Source organism: Dermacentor andersoni, chromosome 3 (genome assembly GCF_023375885.2).
Source record: "Dermacentor andersoni chromosome 3, qqDerAnde1_hic_scaffold, whole genome shotgun sequence".
Taxonomy (NCBI): Eukaryota; Metazoa; Arthropoda; class Arachnida; order Ixodida; family Ixodidae; genus Dermacentor; species Dermacentor andersoni.
This window is the reverse complement of record NC_092816.1, coordinates 140,796,956-140,814,731: the sequence shown is the minus strand read 5'-3', so window position 1 is coordinate 140,814,731 and position 17,776 is coordinate 140,796,956. Positions and strand designations below refer to the sequence as shown.

The window sequence follows — 17,776 nt, the reverse complement described above, 5'->3', positions numbered from 1 at the left end:
GCCATGGTTGCTTGGTGGCTATGGTGTTGGGCTGCGAAGCACGAGGTCGCGGGAACAGAACCCGGCCACGGAGGCCGCATTTCGACGGGGGTGGAATGCAAATGCACCCGTGTTCTTAGATTTAGGTGCACGTTAAAACCCCAGGTGGTCCAAATTATTGCGGACCCCCCTCCCCCCCCCTAAGCCACGCCCCATAATGAGATCGTGGTTTCAGCACGTACGCAAAACCCCGCTAATTTTTCTCCTTCTTCCTATCTTCCATTTCTGTCTTTGTCTCCTCCATTCTGATGAGTAGGCAGGCGTGCCCCTTCCGGTGGCAGTTGCCAGCCTGCTCCTCTTTTTCGCTTTCCTATCAAGTGTACACATGTTCTCAGATCGAATAATAATAATAATAATAATAATAATAGTAATAATAATAATAACAACAATAATAATAATAATAATAATAATAATAATAATGACAGTCTTCATGAAGTAGCCCTGTTCTACCACAGTCAAACAAATTGCATATCCCTTCGTCTCGCTGCCCGGGTCTCTTCGTGCCATTCTGGACCCTACATATCGAACGCCGAGGGTCCCTAGGCGAGCAAGCATAGGTCTTGCAGGTCTTTTAACTCCTGATATGGCATAGTGAGCGCTCTCGAACCCTACCATTCAGTGCTGGAATGGGCAAACGTAGTGCCGAACTACACCTTTCCTAATGCCACGCGTAAGGCTAAATTTACCTACGATTGCATCATGCTTCGCGAGGCAATGACAACGGCACCATCTGTGCATGTGACACACGCATAATCAAGTAATTTTTTCTTTTCTCTACGGAACTCTATCAAAGGCGCGAGGTTAGTACTGTTGCAAAGTACTGTTACAAAAGTATAAGGGATAACGCTACTGACTATTGAGGGCACACCTCCCGCTTTCGTTGAAGGCGCCAGTAAGATGGGCGGCGCGGCTACGCTCCTCAAGAACGTACCAATGTCCGTCCACCCGTGAGCTGCCAGCAGACGTACTGCCGCCCTTCTCCACACCGGTCACCCTCTCCTCCCTACCCTATTAATGTGCCTATCAACAACTGTGGATGTCGGTGCCACTCACCTTCTCCATTTCGTCGTTCAGTGTTGCCTGTCCGGCCCACCTCTCAATTTCATAATGCACACTTGAAAAACCTTACGCTGCAGTTTTCGGAGGTAGAACTGCATGTACTGAACAGCCTAGAATTCCTTCAGGGTGACCAACGAATTCATTATTAGTGTTTGTGAAAGTATACGCGTTATGATGATATTTACGGATGAGGAAAATGAAAGATGCAGTCACAGATGGCTTTATTGTTTATTATTCGTCTCTTCTCACACTCTTATGAAAGTGAAGCCGACTTTCTTCGTCTCATTTGTTGTTTTGTCAAGATTATGTATCCCAAGCACAAATTCAAGAAACCATACATTTACATAGCAGAGTCGGAAACGTGGGTAGGTGTGATTTACGATTTCATCACAAGCACGTATGGTTGGGGAACTGATGCGCTCAATTCCACTTATTTGTTTACGGTTGATGAATTGAGGAGAAACAACCTCATATAATCTTGTGTTCTATACGGATTAGATGAACAGCTTCAGTATATTGACCTTGTATTTACGATGTGTTATTGTCTAGAGGTGAACGCTCTGACCGGTGCTAAAATATGCGGCACAACCTTGGAATTGATACGGAAAATCTAGAACAAGTTAAGGACCGTGCCAAGAGCGATGCAGCGAAAAATGTTAGGCATAACGTTAGGAAGAGAGCGGTGTGGATCAGACAGAAAACGGGGATAGCTGATATTCTAATTGACATCAAGAGAAAAAAAGCATCTGCGCAGGCAATGTATGGCGTAGGATGGATAACTGGTGTACTATTACAGTTGCAGAATGGGTAAAAGAAGGGAAGCGCAGTCGAGGATGGCAGAAAATTGGGTGGAGTGATTAAATTAGGAAATTTGCAGGCGCAAATTAGAATCATCTGGCGCAGGAGAGGGGTAAATTGAGATCAGAAGTAGAATCATTCGTTCTGCCGGGCCATAAAGCTAGGCTGGTGATGATGATGAAACGCTCTGAACTATAACAGAATCCCAGGGTCTGAGATACTATTTTCAAATTATTATTCCATTTGTTATTTCATGCCGCCGTTAACACGCAATCACACGTATGCTACCAACAGCCACCACTCAAGAAGACGAGAACGTTTGTGCTCACGATTCAGATCATAGCAACCTTTGCACTATTGTCCAAACACGAGACTACATTTCAGTAAACAGGTAATGGAGTGATCGTGGTGTGTTTCTGAGTGATTGAGCAGTTACGTTGCTCAATCGGAGTAGTGAAACAGCGGAAAATATCTTGACGAGGGAATCTCAGTACAGGCGTATGGTGCTTCCCATCTTTTATACAGGCAGGCAAAGTTCCTTTGCTGATGCATTCAAAGACATCATCCGTTTAAATAATTGGGAAACCCCTAAGTAGAATGATAGTAAACGTTCCCCTGAGCGCTACGGATAAAACAATAGCAAATACAATAAAGTACAACAAACACGCTGTTGGGTTTGTTTCTTGTTTTAGAGCAGATATTGTCGTTCTTGGTCCGTTTCTTGTTGGTCTGTTTTCTCTGTATTTCTTCCTCTGCCTTCTGCGTAGACCGCTTTTGCAACTTCACTATGAATTAGCGGCCCGCCCAAATTCACACTCAGCTGAGTCTGGCAAATCAGGTCGGCAGAAGCCTGCAAGGTGGAGAAAGGTAGGAAATTGTCATCCATCTGGCTGAAGCACGAAGCTAAGAAGGAAGCTTGATACGTATTTCCCACAAAGAAACATTCGCAATCGAAGGAGAATTTGTGCTAGTCTTGGAATCGAACTGGGTACCAATGCCATTCCGGAGTGGTAGCTCTACCGTTTCAGCTAACCATGAGACTAGAAGATCACAGAGCGAGGCCAAGATAATCGACAGCTGGAAGCAGAAGGACATTGAATATTTCTATTTCTTTATCGTGTTAAATTATATCCCATGGTGGAAAATTTTTCCACACGCATTTCACCACTGTGAAATTTACCAGGTACCGAACATCGGCCATCTTCCACAGGTGATCAGGAAGAGCTCAGCATAGTCGAAAACTCGTGCCGCCAGTAGAACAATACTCACACGTTCATACAACGCACCTTTCGCATTTCAGCCGCCGCAAACGCTGGAACTGTGATGATTCTTAGCGCGCTGAGCACCACCTCCATGGAGGACGTGGCATCCAGAGCACCAGGAAGTGTCCGTTGGCTGCAGATGGAAGTCGTGAAGGACCGCTCCGTAACGGTTGACTTTCTATCCCGGGCCGAGAAGCTCGGCTACGGAGCGATCGTTCTCACGGTTGACATGCCTGTGTTTGGACTTCGAGTGGCCAGCGTCAAAAACCGTATGACCTACCCCGAGCATCTATGGTGAGTCATAACAACAGTTTCAGTTCCCTCTATTACCTTTGAAACCTCGCTTAGGACTGTTACAAAAAGGGTAGGCCACTTGAAGAAGGACAGTTCCCATACGTGTGCTCATGGCGACATGTGGCTAGCAACTGCATCCGGAAATACAGTGAAGGTGTTATTGTGGTGACGTTGTTGGGAATGTCATTCCAATTTTTTTGCTGTTGGCGAAAAAAATAATGAAATAAGAGTAATGAAGTGGGTGTGTGGGCGAGTAACCTGAAGTGAGCGACCAGTGGGCTAAGATATGCGTGACGTAGGGAGAATGTAAGACGCGTGCTTATTCTGGGTATAGAAAAACTTGTGAAGCAAAGAGGGACTGGCCACGCGGCGGCAAGAAGAGAAGGGTGACAAGCCGGACTGTGTTTTTAGGGGTAAAATACTGATGTCATACAAGTATAAGGAAGAAATTAACCTTGTAGCATGATTCCGAATATACTCAAGTTCATTGATCAGGTATGTTTGGCGCTGGTTTCAGGTAGCCGAAGCTTTTTCAAGAGTTCATTTCACGAGTGATTTGTGTGCAGTTAGGTTTACATGTTGTGGTGCTAGGCATCAGGTGACGTCTCAAGGATCCCACTGATTAGTCTGCCGATTATATGGCGTTAGTAGTATGCGTGCACCAAGAGATGTCGGAATAGGAAGTAACACTTAGGTATTTAAATTATAGAACTAGCTCGACCGAGGGCGCCAGGTATTCTGTAATGAAAAATGAAGGTCTTATGTTGCCTGGTAAAGAGTACAAGGTTATATTTACTCGGGTTAAGGGTCATTAGCCATTGGTCACACAATTATTTCACGTGGTTAAGGTTATTCCGCAGAGGAGCTTGATTAGGAATGTCAGCTATTGCGCGTTCATTACCCAGTCATCAGCTAACAGGTAGATGTTGCATGGTGCACGCAGTAGTAAGTCGTTATTATATATCAGAAACAGGAGGGTGCTGAGAACAGAGCTTTGTGGGACAACGAACATTGCATTTAGAAGATTAGAAAAAGAATTATTGTCAGAGACAAACTGCATGCGGTTATATAGGAATTATTTAACCCACTGAACGACGCTAGGGTGAAAACCTAAGTAATACCCCTGTCACACTGGACATTTTAATGTCGTTATATTCGAATGGCATTCGGTGCAACGAATGTCGTTCCACCCGTGTCTGTGCTACACAGGAAAAACTAGCGTCATTCAGTACTGATATCAATGGCGATCATTGCAAAAAGGTTGGTTAGAAAAGTGGAACAAATTGTGTGTAGAAAATCTGAAAAGTCGATCTGTTTATTTTAATATATATTTATGGCATCGCTTCACTGAAATAACATACATACAAAACAAATTCCATAATATCTGGCCACCACAACCCAAAACAAGACTTCCCCAGCTTAGCAGCAATAGCCGATGAATTGAAGAGAAACCATTGAGGAAGAAAAAATACAGGAGGGATTATTACGTCACGCTGCAAGCAATGGCAAGCGAACGCCCCGCCACAGTGGTGGCCCAACACGTGACCTCTTGCGTTGAGATCAAGGAGGAAGAATTGAGATATTCTGGGACGTTTGGTTCCCAGTAGCTATGCCAGTAGTTTTTATTCAGTGCACACTTGTTCACCTGCCCTGCCGTGGCTCTGCCTGCAGAGCGGGAACACTAAAACAAACCGCGATCTTTGACACGCGATCACGTGTTGGGCCACCAGGTTGGCTTCAATCGTGTTTCGGTATGCTCCTTGCTATCATTTTACTTCATTCATGAGACAAGCAATATGAGTGACATAGCAGCGCTGGATGACAACGCTCAATTGCAGCAGGTGAAGCGGTTTGTCCATGCGTGATTTGCATTGCGAAAGAAGCATACTAATCAGCGGAAGAGTCTCGATCGCCACAGATGCTATTCCGTATGCCCAAAACACACGTGCACACAGGCGCCTGTTTGTTTGCAGCATTGCCGACTAGCAAAGCTACGGCGGCCAGGTGCGACTGAGGTAGTCAGTAAAAACATTTTGCGACTGCCGTCCATACAGGTTTTCTCTAGCAAAATGACAGGTTTATTAAGTCACGCAAAATTTATTACGTTTTTACATAAATACTTCTCAAATTAGATACACTCAATGTCATATTTTGCTTTCTTCCTGGAGTAGAGAGTATACATTCGCTTCGAGTGCGAAGCCGATTGAGTTTCTCGAACTGGTTCGATTGCGGAAGTCACCTGATTCTAATGACCTTAAATATTGCTGTGTAGCAGCGAAATAATGTTATTCGATGCTAATGCCATTCGATTCGAATGACATTAAAACGTCCAGTGTGACAGGGGTATAAGAAAGTCTGACTACCAGATGCTGGTCACTCAATTTGTCGAAGGTACTGGTGAAGTGTAGAAAAATACTACTTTAAATATTCTCGTCTACACTGCAATAAAAGTCATGAACGAACAGAGTGAATCCATTTTCACAATATAGACCCCTGCCGTCTACATGTAGAAAGTGATAGCCAGCATTGATAATGCTGTGCTAATGCGTGGCCGTTAAACAGAGATGACAGGTTAAACATCTTGAAGGGGCAGCGTAAGACGACAAAGACAGAAGGCAGGAAACGCACAGGACAGAGCTGAACTCATAGCTAATGTTGAATTCCAATGGTAGATCCAGATCAAGTTTTTCTCCTCTCTATGGAGAAATCCCATGTGAATGGCAGAATGATAGCGTTAGTTGTGTGTCTCAATGGCAGATGGGGACCAACCCCCGATTCCGGATTGTTCTGCAACGCAAAAATATTAGCTCCGCCGGAATCGGCAGATTTGACCGGAAGTCCGCGTGACGTATTTCCTTCACTCGCCCCTGCTTCCTGTCACGGTCACCTGTTCCCGGTCGCGGGCAGCTATGGACGACATGGAAAACATGGACGCTACGGCGTGCAATGGGTTTTTGTTCCTGCTCCTGTATAGTGACAGCTCTGACTCCGACACTATAAGTTGCCAAGTCCAGTGATGATTTTTCCGACATTGAAGAAAAACAAACGCACGGAATGCCGGGATGATCCAGATGATGTTGGCGATGAGGATGAGGCCTACCCTATCCACCTCTAGTCTAGTGCCCTGTCATTTGATTTTCCTGCACTAAGTGCCCCTGCAGGAGCGCACACATTCCATTCGTAGATTTGACGAGAGCGATATCAGTCGAAACGTCGCGCTCTGTTCGTGATCCGACCGAGCGCTCGCGATCTGCCATTGAAATTTAACGTAACTTTTTTAGAAGGCATACACAAACTTAAGTACTACAACCTATACCCCCGTGCTGTCCCATTGATAGCGTCATTATCAATGCACAGGCAAACAGTAAAACCCTGTAATCTAACAAAGGCATTTGTAATCTCTGGGGATCCGAAAACATCTGGTGGTGAAAAACTCGGATGGTCTCATCAGCTTCCTCGTTTAATCTAATCCTGGTGATTGTAATGTTTTTAGCATCGATGTTAAGGACCTGAACTATAACATACCACATGATGATCTAATACAAGTGTTAAACAGTCCATCATCGAGGGCAATATTGAGCTCAAATTTTCTAGCAGCAGTGGTGTATCTGTTAGTAGTTTTCTCTAGAGTCTCTCTTTTTACTTTGCTTCAGGTTTTGCTCAATAGAAAAGAAATTTAAACCGACAAGAATCTAGCATTTGCATTGGCTCCAACGTTGTTCCCGTACTGGCTAACATTTTCCGAGACAGGGTTGACAAAAATATAAAAAATAATCTAGCTGTCCAAATTATCAAAGTGCTAAGGTATGTGAGGATTTTCTAGTCTTTGTGAAGAATTCTAATTTCCAACAAATGGTTCATCGTGTATTTCAAGTATTCCACAAATGTGGCTCACGGCTACATTTCACACACGAAGTGTCAGATCAGAACGAGCTACAACTTTTAGATACGATGCTTAAACTAACTGATAAGCATGTGTGCTGGATGTATTGCCCATGGTCAGAAGAAGCAATTTCAAATTTTCACTCCGCACATTGGAAGGTGGTAACCAATGGCATTGTTCTTTTTTTTCTACTCTCAGCAATATTGAAATATTGTTTTCACAAGACTTCTGAGAGTTCTTTAATATAACTGGAGCTTTACAGAGCGGCAGGCTTTCGGGAGGATGTTATCCGCGTGACCATGCAGAAGCTTGTTAAGCATGCAAATTAGGAGTGCCCACAAGAATGATTAATCCAGAGCCTGCCGACAAAAGGAAAAAAAATTGCTGTAATTCCATATGTACATACAATATCACACAGCCTGAGGAATGTAGCAGGCAGGTTTGATGTAAAGTATCTTTTTTTCTGCCCCTAACAAGACGATCAAAATTTGCGGTAAGATTGATAGGAAGTTGGCACAGGCCGCCTCGACTCTTGCTAGGAAAGACTGCATTGTTAAGCACACGTCCCTGCCTGTACACTGTAGAATGGGAGTTGTTTACGAGCTTTCGTTTTCCTACGGTCATGTTTATGTCGGTCAAACAGGTCGTTGCCTGAACATTAGATTGCCAGAGCATAGACGCTCGCTAGCGGGTAATACCTACTCGCATGTCGCGCGACATAGCTCTGAGCACCGATGTACTCCAATCTATAAAGACACCACAATTATTTCCGCACATATCAATCAGACCGCAAGGGAGGTTATTGAGGCCTACCATATCAGGAAAAAAATGATTGCGTTGTGTAAGCAAGGTTTCATTAAATTTGCATAACACTGAATTTCTGATTTTAAACCTTTTCATAGTGCAGCATTCGATTACAGGGTTTTGCTGTTTTTTGCATGTGTACTGATAATAAGGCCTTCTATGGGAGAGCACGTGGGTATAGGTTACACTACTTATGTTTGTGTATGCCTTCTAAATAGTTAGTTGTGAGTTCAGCGGTGTCCTGTGTTTTTCTTGCCTTCTGTCTTTGTCGTCTTGCGCTGCCCCTTCAAAGTGTTCAACTAGTAAAAGCTCGCCCAAATATCGATTCTTCTAATGATAGGTTAATTAGTAAAACAGAAGAAAAAAGGCAGAATTAAACGCATTTTCATGTTCGCTGTCTAAGACAGCTTCGCCTGTGTCGCTTGCGAGGCTGTTGTTTGGCCCTCTACGGGATTTAGAAGTTACCAGAATTTACTTAGGTTATTGTTTAGTATCTTAGGGATGCCATCATGCAAGAAGTACTTTGCACCCCGAGTGCCGTAGAAGTAGTCGCGTTCAGCTACGTAAAATGTTTCCCGTGCGCAACGGCCCGCGCAAAATATGTTTTTCTTTTTTATACTTTCCAGACGCTTTACGTGTTTTGTGAACAAAGTGCTACATTAGGAATAAATTTGTCCGCAAGTTTAGCCATTTCATGCTCAAATACTAGCCAGTCTTCAGAATTAGAAAGGCTAAACAACCTCTCAAAACTTCAAAATACCGTATAGTTCATTATGCAAAGCTTTGTTGTTTGTTTTAATAAATAAACGGGTTGTCTTAGTTGAAATCTGGTGCCGCAGTGGCTCAATACGAATGTCGCTTGTGACCTGATGATCAGTGACGCGATGAAGGTATCAAATCGATGATAAATTATGAGGGTGCCTAGCTAGTACAATATATAAAATGTTAGCTGTTTCTTAAATTACACGTGCAGTTTGCTGTACCAGCTGTGCCAGGTTGAAATTAAGGCAGTCATTTCTAAAATCATTAATGGCGTTGTGGTTCAACGCTAAAGTAATATCGTTGCTCCAGTGCTGATAGGCCAATTTATGGCGATCCAAAAGTAGAATATGTGCGTTAGGATATGTCACTGTAAGTTCACCGATGGCGCTGTTATGCTTGTGACAGAAGCCAGGAGTGTTGTTGGGGGATAGCAGACACCCAGAAGGATTGCCTGAGGGATAGTTCGACAAACGAAACCCAGCATTTCAATGCCACTAGTTCTATTAACAGAACAGCATAATTGTTCATGGTGAATAGCCATGAGAAGACTGCCTCCCTCCAGTCGCGCCTTCACAATCATTTTCATAAAGATGAAAATCTGGCAAGCAAGTCAAATTCGGGGCATCAGTAGTTTCGGTAGTCAGCGAATGTTCCGTTATTATCATAATGTTACTGCTAGATAAGAACGGGGTTCGATAGCACGTCCCACTTCGAAGAAGACCAACGCATTTAAAAATTCTTTTTTCCCGCGCACGATTTCCGAACGGAACGCATTACCTGCCACAACTGTCGACTGTCCAGCGGCTTCATCCTTTCTTTCTGCAGTTTGTGAATAAACCATAGCGTTCATCCCTTGTTTTTACCAGTCAAATCATGATTGTGAAAAGGTTTCTCATATGTTGTTTGTTATGCAGATTCTTGTTCAGTGTCTGTTATTTTGTTTGATCTTATTTCGTACTTGTTTTCTTTGTTCCAAATGCCTACTCCTGCCTAAGGCCTGGTAACAAGGCTAGCAATACTTGTAAAATAAAATAAAATAAAATAAACTGCGCGTGCTAGTGATGATTACAGAAAAGGAAATATCAGACTTGGTTGTAGTTCCAGGATGGCTTGTTAGTTTGCGAGCACGAAGCAAAAGCTATGTTTCTTGGAAAGCCTACCATGCGTCGTCGAAAGTGTAGCGTTTGGTGTAAACTCAATAACGTTTTCAGGCGTAGGGAAAACGGTTTTGCCTGACACAGAACTACGCGGCTAAACAATAATAATAGATAAGCTAGACTTGGGTCACGTTAGCTCTTGTCTTTCCTCAACCATTTTCCAAAGACAAAACGAGTATTTCACAGCCCTGTTAGAATACTCAGGTAGACAGAAAGAACTGTTTCCATGCTTTTAAAAATAAAATACCTCTTGCGCTTATTTATTTTCAAGCTTAGCGAACTTCGAAGGGACTAATTATGGTCACATGAAGGACCTGAAGGAGTCCTGCCTGGAAGAACTGCGACAGTCGTTTGACAGGTCGCTTACATGGGACGTGCTCACATGGATACGAAGCATCACCAAGCTTCCTTTGGTTGTCAAAGGAATTCTCACGGGTGAGCGTGCAATGTATTATGTGGAAATGTTTTATCGGGCAGTGGTGTTAGCTATGTAAGTGACAGAAAAAAAAATCAGTCTATAAATGCTACCAAATGGACTTTTCATCTATTCTAGGACGAAGTATATTTTTTATGGATAAAGAAGCCTAGCATCTAGCGCACGCTGTACAAATTTATATTGCCACGAAAAGTGGTACAAGAATTTCCTACTGGTGTCGTCATCTGTCCTGTAACTTCTTTGTTTAATGCCTTCTCAACAAACGTCCGCTTTGCGATTAAGTTACCTGGTCGGTCCTCCAGACGTTTTGTCTATCGCAATGCACACATTTCCACGATGCCCACGTGTCATATATTCTAAGTTGAAAACCACGCCATCGCTTGCCAAGCCCTTGTTCTTCATACAATTGGAAATACAAATAGACGTCATTTGTTCGCCTTCTGAACTTGTCAGTGCGCTCTGGTATTTCATCCAAACTTCGCTTTCGTAACGCGCGGTCAGCCGTTGTTGGTAACGTAATGTATTTTACGAGGGCAAACGCTGCAGCAGTCACTCGTGACAGGGTGCCGCTTCTGTAAACGTGCTTAGCTCTCCAACTCCAGCTCTGCCCTTCGACAATTCAAAACTCACAAAAGGTTTGTTTTCACGTCATAGCAAAAAAATTAAAATACCAGAAGCATGTCTGAAAACGCCGTAACGAATCTATTACGTCACAGTATCTATTCTGTGACGTAAAAATGATGCTGTGGACGGTTATAAATCCCCTAGTGGCATATACAACCTTACGTCAACAACGCCATCTGCAAAAATTGCACGTGCACCGATGGAAAGAGAGAGTCATGTTCATGCCAAGGAGAGCTGCAGTAATATGCATTCTCTTATCTTGATGATGTGACGCTGTTAGGAACACAGGCCGCATCACGTTCATGCATTTTTAGTCGAACGGTGCCTATTACAATGTTTGCGTGTCAATGATTCTCCTTTCCTGAGTCTTGAGACTGCGGTCGTTTTTAATACGAGTCATTCTTTGCCTCATTCTATGAGTTTGAGGTAAGCACGTAGGTTCCTCCCTTGCATCGTTAACTTCGCTTCCATCTCTACGACCCTCTACCTTTCTCCCTCCTACCCTCTCTCTCTTTACACCCCATCCTCCCCAGCCTGCTGGCGCTGAGCCGTGCTCCCGCACGGGTTGCAGAAAATAGCGCCAGCCTTTTCTCCTTCCCCACAAGAACCACTTCTCAGACCTTTTCCATTAAAGAGGAATAAGCGGTGGGGTCGAATCTCACTCTCCATGTACAGCAACCCGCCGCTATAACCTTTAGGTCGCATGCTTTTCAAGCGAAGCTTGTATTGGCTCAAGTTCCGGTGGCGGTCTGCTCACACAATATCCCAGTTGCTGGTAGAGCAGAGCAGCTGCAGGAAAGGACGGTTTGATGAGTTGACAGTTGCGCTGTCTCCGGAGCGTGAGTCATTAGAGACTTTTAGCGTGTCCGGTATTCGGGCAAGCGGGGGCGTCAACGTGAGGGGCCAGATTGGTGGCGCCAGCTCGTGGCGCAAAGCTCAACCACACAAACACAGAGCTAATTACTATATTCTGCTTAGCTGCTGGCGTAAATTTTCGACAGTGGCGTAATCGTGTTCACAATTACGCCGCTGCCAAAAATTTGCACGAGTGGCGAAGCAGGATATGGTGAGTTACTGAAGTTTTAGCTATGCGTTTGTCTGGTTGAGCTCTACAACACCAGGCGGCTTCACCGCTCACGTTTACGCCCCGACCATCCGGTAATCCGCCCAAACCGCTCCCGTTTACTGGAATAGCGTACAAGCTAAATGTCTCTATTAATTAGCGAGGATTCCGCAACCAATCAGAGCCGTTTCGCTTCCGCCGAGGAGTGAAAAAGCCTGAAAGAGTGTCGCACGCGCTGCCGCCGGCCTCGTTTTCTTTTAGTTCTCGGGTTGCAGAATCAAGCGTCTTTCCTTTCTTTAGATCACTATCATCCGTTCAGTTCATTCTCGGAAAACGGATCGGATGGCCACGATCTATGAGTTCCCCCGAGGAAATAGCAGCGTTCGACGAGTGGCGGTGAGAACTCGCCCGTGAAAGGGCTTGCCGTCGGCGCGCCGATCCAGCTCTTAGAGCCGCCCGAGCCCAGGCAATCCGACAGCAACGAGAACAAGATGCCGAGCTGGGGTAGCAGGAAGCCAAAGCAATTCGGCACCGTTACTTCTGGGCTCGCTAACCGTGACGAAGGTCAGGTACCCGCAGAAAAATCGTCGCTTACCCCCATCTTCCGGTAGGCGGAGTGTTCGTAATTTTTTTGTACAGCGTAACTGTAAATGGCTACGTTTTCGAAACACTTGCGTGCGTGTATCGAGCCGTGTAGAACGAGTCTTTAGCGTTTATTGTCTGACGTTATCGGGGCGCAGGCGAGCCGGGTGTATAGGAGTAAAATGTAATAGTGTATGCACCAGTAGTGGTACTTCATTGCATCCTGAAGTAGTCATTTCCCTGACGACATTATCAGTTGTACTTCGGCCGCATTATGAGCAGGACACGTATCGTTCGCTCCGAAGGAGTTTAACGTACCCTCAAGCAGCGGCAACGAGAACAGAAGTGCGAATTGGCCGATGGTTCGGGCCCTTCGAGTAGCTGCTCGCCCACGGGCGAAGAACAGCGTGCCCGTCTAGATCTTCGGCGGCAGCAACAACGAAAATATGTGCGGCGGTGGTGGGCCAAGATGACCGACGACGAGCGGACCATGAACGCCTAACGAATGTGGTGTGTCCGCCAGGACCAAGAGTGCCGTGAGGCCGAGAACGCGGGCCACTGGCGTGGCTACAATCCAGCCGAACGTTTCCCGGGAGCCTACCGAGGCTCAACATCGGGCATGTCGTGCCTCGCCTCTCATTTATGTGCATGCGGAGTTTGACGCACGGCAATGGACAGTTCGCCATTAAGGGTCCGACATACACAGCTTCGCTAGTCATCTACTTTCAGAGTGGAATGGCACTGAGTTTTTACAGCGAAGCTGTTAAGGGCGACTTCCCCCAGGATCGTGTCGCTGTGTCGACACTAAACGCAAGCCTTCGTCTCCGGCGTCCGCGTCAGGCGTTTCGTCTCCAGTGCAGTTTTCGTCTCCAGTTTCTCGCGAATGCTCTGTAGCTCTCAATCTAATGTAGGTATCCTTGAAAAAATAATACTGAAATTGGCCACTAACACGTCTTATCATGGCGCCGAGTTTCATTTACTTGTCATAATGAGCTCAGAGTGAATTTGTAAACGTTACAAAATTCTAGTCTGATATCAATACATGGTCGTCTAAAGAGGGACTATCGATGTAGAAAACGGCTGTGGCTCTAGTTATATCGAAACCATCCGGAAACAAAATATATGGCAATTAGCCGCTAAGACATACCATTATGCCAGTTTCGTATACTTTTCTTAATTACGTAGTTCACATTGAAATTGTAAGTATTGTGGAATTCCCACCTGCCATGCGGTGGTGTTCTTGCACATGTCACCATTTCATAAGAGAATAACTCACTCCACCGTCAAAAGATGCATTCGTTGTATGTATCCTTCAATAATAATAACAATTATGCCTAAATATGTACATAGATGCGTCAATTGAAATAAAACACACCACAGTTTCGCTGCTAGTCCTTCAGAGAGTGCAAGGGTTGATGATATTTTTAGCCTGAACAAACAATTACAAAACCTTACATTTCGTCAACGTCTTCTATAGCTGAGACATTATAATAGTCACCCCCAATGCGTGCGCTTACTCCTCTAACTCTTTGCCAACTAAGGCCGAGTCCTTTAGACGCGTAGCCCGTGCTCTCGCATCTGCTTGGACACTAGTCTCCACTCAGCCGCATCCGCAGGAATTAAGCGCGCGTGAAGCGGTCAACATTATCACGCTATTTCTCTCGGGTCCAGTCGCATAGCTACAAGTTGTTTATGAAAATGGAGAGCGTGTCAATTGATTCATTCTTCTTTTGTGGCATCTTTCCCAGGACACAATCTCTAGTAGTTTCCTCGTAGCAGTTATCGTTGAGTAGACGCTGTGCGACCCTGTACCACTTTAGCCTGTTTCACGTGCATGCGATTCTGAACGAGAAATAGCGCGGTGACCGCCGTGTGAGCAACCTGCTCTCCCAAAATGAGTTTTCCGAGCGGCGCGCGCTCGCTGCTATCATGGCATAAATATTTGGAAGAATTCGCGAACAACGAGAGCGGCAACAAATGGCGGAGCGCCGCTGAGCAGTGACGTCAAAGTCACGTGACAGTGGGCACATGGTCGACCACTTGGTCCTCGCAGACAATATTTGTAGCAGACTACGTTCGCTACCAGTTTTCGATGTCTAGTGCAATTTTCAACGAGCTGCTCATCACCCAAGTTGTGCAGTGTCCACTTGTTTCGTATGCTAAAATGAAGAACTTGTGCAACAAAGAGGATGATTCTTTGGGAATAAACTGCGCACTGAAGATGAAGGTACTCGTCGCAGGTGACGCATACTTCAATAAAAGTCAGCGTCGCTCGAATCAGCCATGTCCATTGGTGCCTAAGAAGTACCGCTTCTTTCCATGTGCTGTTTTCGAGCTCTATTCTATGGATGAAAATTTTCCGCACGTGCTGTTTCTTTCTTTTTGCTTTTTTTTCGATGGTGACCGCATATGGGTCCCGACAGGCGGGACGGGACGAAACGGCACTCCATACGTATCGTTCGCAGCGCATGTAGGCTTTTTTTTTCTTCTTCCTTACAACTCTGAGCTAGCGTGTTCGTTTGTCTTATTTCTTCAGGCAAAATTTCACGTACCCTAAGCTCTAGAAGGGCCGCTGCCTTTCTACTGCAACGCCTAGAGGCAAAAAGCGACACGAGTTTCTTTTAAAGCCGTCCATAGGACTCTTTCATGCGAATGGCTGAGGCGGCGTCCGAATGCCTTGCGACATTCGAAAACGAGAGCCTTTGGCAGAGGTGCACCTGCTTCAAACTTAAATCGTGGTAATACGGAATAACTGATTCCTTTGCATCCATATGGCTAATTCTGTGTGCGTGTACTTAGCACGTCTTTTAAGCTATCACCTATAAAGAGGTAGAGGAGACATAAATGTGAAAAAAAAAGTTGTATTAGCAGTTTGACACACCGCATTATTTCCTGCAATGTATACAAGCGCGAACGTGGAGCACCAACTTAATACACCGATGGAACCCGCAGCTCAAACGCGTCAAAACATGGTAATGTGGAGCAAGGCTCAGCCCTTGAAGACGGCTGAAACCCGGGGCTCATGGGCGCTTTCCGCAAGCGACACTGCAACACAGCGGCAAGCGACGGGCTAAAACGGAGCATATGAAACGAAGCTGCGTCTGCGCACCGCGACCACCGCCGCGCTGTCGCTTGCATGTGAAACAAGCTTTAGGCGTCAGCCCATGTCGCAACGGAACTCTCTCTGAGGGAGTATTCCAGGAACTCTCTCTGAGGGAGTATCTGCTTGTTCCATATTTCACTCCCTTTTCAAGAGTAGATCGATCCCCTTTGAGAGAGAGCAGAAAAACTCTCGCCGACAGAGTTTTATTACTCCACCGCAAGGGAGTGCTAGTACTCTTCCGCAGACATCGAATACTCTCTCCGCACAAGGATAACAGGACTCCCCCAGACCTACAGCTTCTACTCCTCCAAACCGAGTACTTCTACTCCAAACCGAGTGTTTCAACTCCCCCAAACAGAGCGTTTGTACTCTTCCTGAACAGGGTGCTAGTACTCCTCCGAATAGTGGGAAAGAACTCACGATGTAGAGTCACTGTCCTGTTGGAAGGGATTCGCAGTGCTTACATGTGGGGAACATTTGATTCCTTCATAAGCTGATCCTGCACTTATGCTTGGTGAATTGGATGTAATCTGTAGTCGCCGAGTTACACAAATGAAACATTCGTACTCTTAAAAGGTCGAAATCATTATTGATCAATCACAAGACAAACTGAATAATAATTCGAGAAACATACTGACACACACAAAATTGAATTACATGATGTCCATGAGCTTTACAACACATCTTGTAACAAAACATATGTTCTCTGAAGTTTTATCAGTATTACAGCGTAGAAATATTGTTGACTTTCAATTGCCTCCGTATTTTCCAAAGTAAAGTATAAAATGAAAAGTTAAACATTGAACAAACGTGCGCAAACTCACAAAGTATCGAAACAATGGAAGATAAATATGCGCCACATTACTGACCAGCAAACGCATTTCTAGCACTAAACGCATCTACTTAAATGACAGAGGCTACCAGATGAGCTGCTAAGGATGTTACTGGTAACGTAGATAAATTGCGCAAGACATTTTTTTTCTGCCATATTGTAAGACAGCAGCTCATTTGTTAACGTCCTCTGAAATGAATCGATGTTCCCGACTGTGAGTACAGTGCATTTAGAAATGTGTCGTATAATCACATGTCAGGCCGGAGGTCTAGGTTTGCTATAAATATTTCACATAAAATTATTCATGTATGGGCTGCAGCCTGTTGTTTGTAAGTGTGTGTCCTGTCATGGTTCTGCAGCAATATCCCGCCCAGTCTCAAAGTGGTTCAGAGGCGTATGATATTTCCTGTTCGGTTGGCGTTCTCACGAAAGTAGTGTTCTCGTGCTATGTTAGTGATCTGTTACACTTTCTCAGAAATAAATAAAATAGTATGGAGCGAATGAGTATGAAACTGCAAGGAGCATTGGCTTTAAAATCTTGCGCATCAAATATCTTGCCATATATGGAAGTTTTTCATTCCGCATTACCGTATGAACGCTAGACTTCTCAGGAGCAGCTTGCATAATTACGTGATAAATTATAGTGACTAGCTGAAAATGCAACCTAACTAAAGTACAGCATGGCTTCCGATGTCAACCAAAATTGAGATGTGATGAATACGATGCATCAAAGGCGACATAAGCATACGTGCAGGCAGGGCAGTGCACAAAAATAAGCAAATAATAAACTGGGAAATGACACCATCCTGTTTTACATATCCCTTCAATGCACGTGGATCTTACATGCGGCTAGCAAATACTTACAGAATGAACCAACTACCGGCAACCAAAACTTTTTTCCTACTGAAGTGGTTAAGGTGCGCTAAAGTAAAAAAAATTTCACGTTTCATGGAACCTTGTTTTCATCTCAAATCAAGTATATATGTGTTTGGGAAAACTAATACAGTAGCTCACTGTGCAATCTGAAGTCCAGAAATTTACTATGTGCAAAATGTATTTAATTTTACTTTGCCTTAAA

At 44.7% G+C, this 17,776-nt stretch overlaps 1 protein-coding gene across 1 annotated transcript in view; it reads left to right on the top strand.

Moving 5' to 3' along the window:
- LOC126525008 (2-Hydroxyacid oxidase 1-like) overlaps positions 1 to 17,776 on the top strand; it is a 47,590-nt gene that overhangs the window by 14,168 nt on the left and 15,646 nt on the right. Inside the window, exons 3-4 of the mRNA XM_050173069.3 lie at positions 3,197 to 3,452; positions 10,330 to 10,493. Coding sequence (XP_050029026.3) covers positions 3,197 to 3,452; positions 10,330 to 10,493 — 420 coding nt within the window. The remainder of the gene's footprint in view (positions 1 to 3,196; positions 3,453 to 10,329; positions 10,494 to 17,776) is intronic.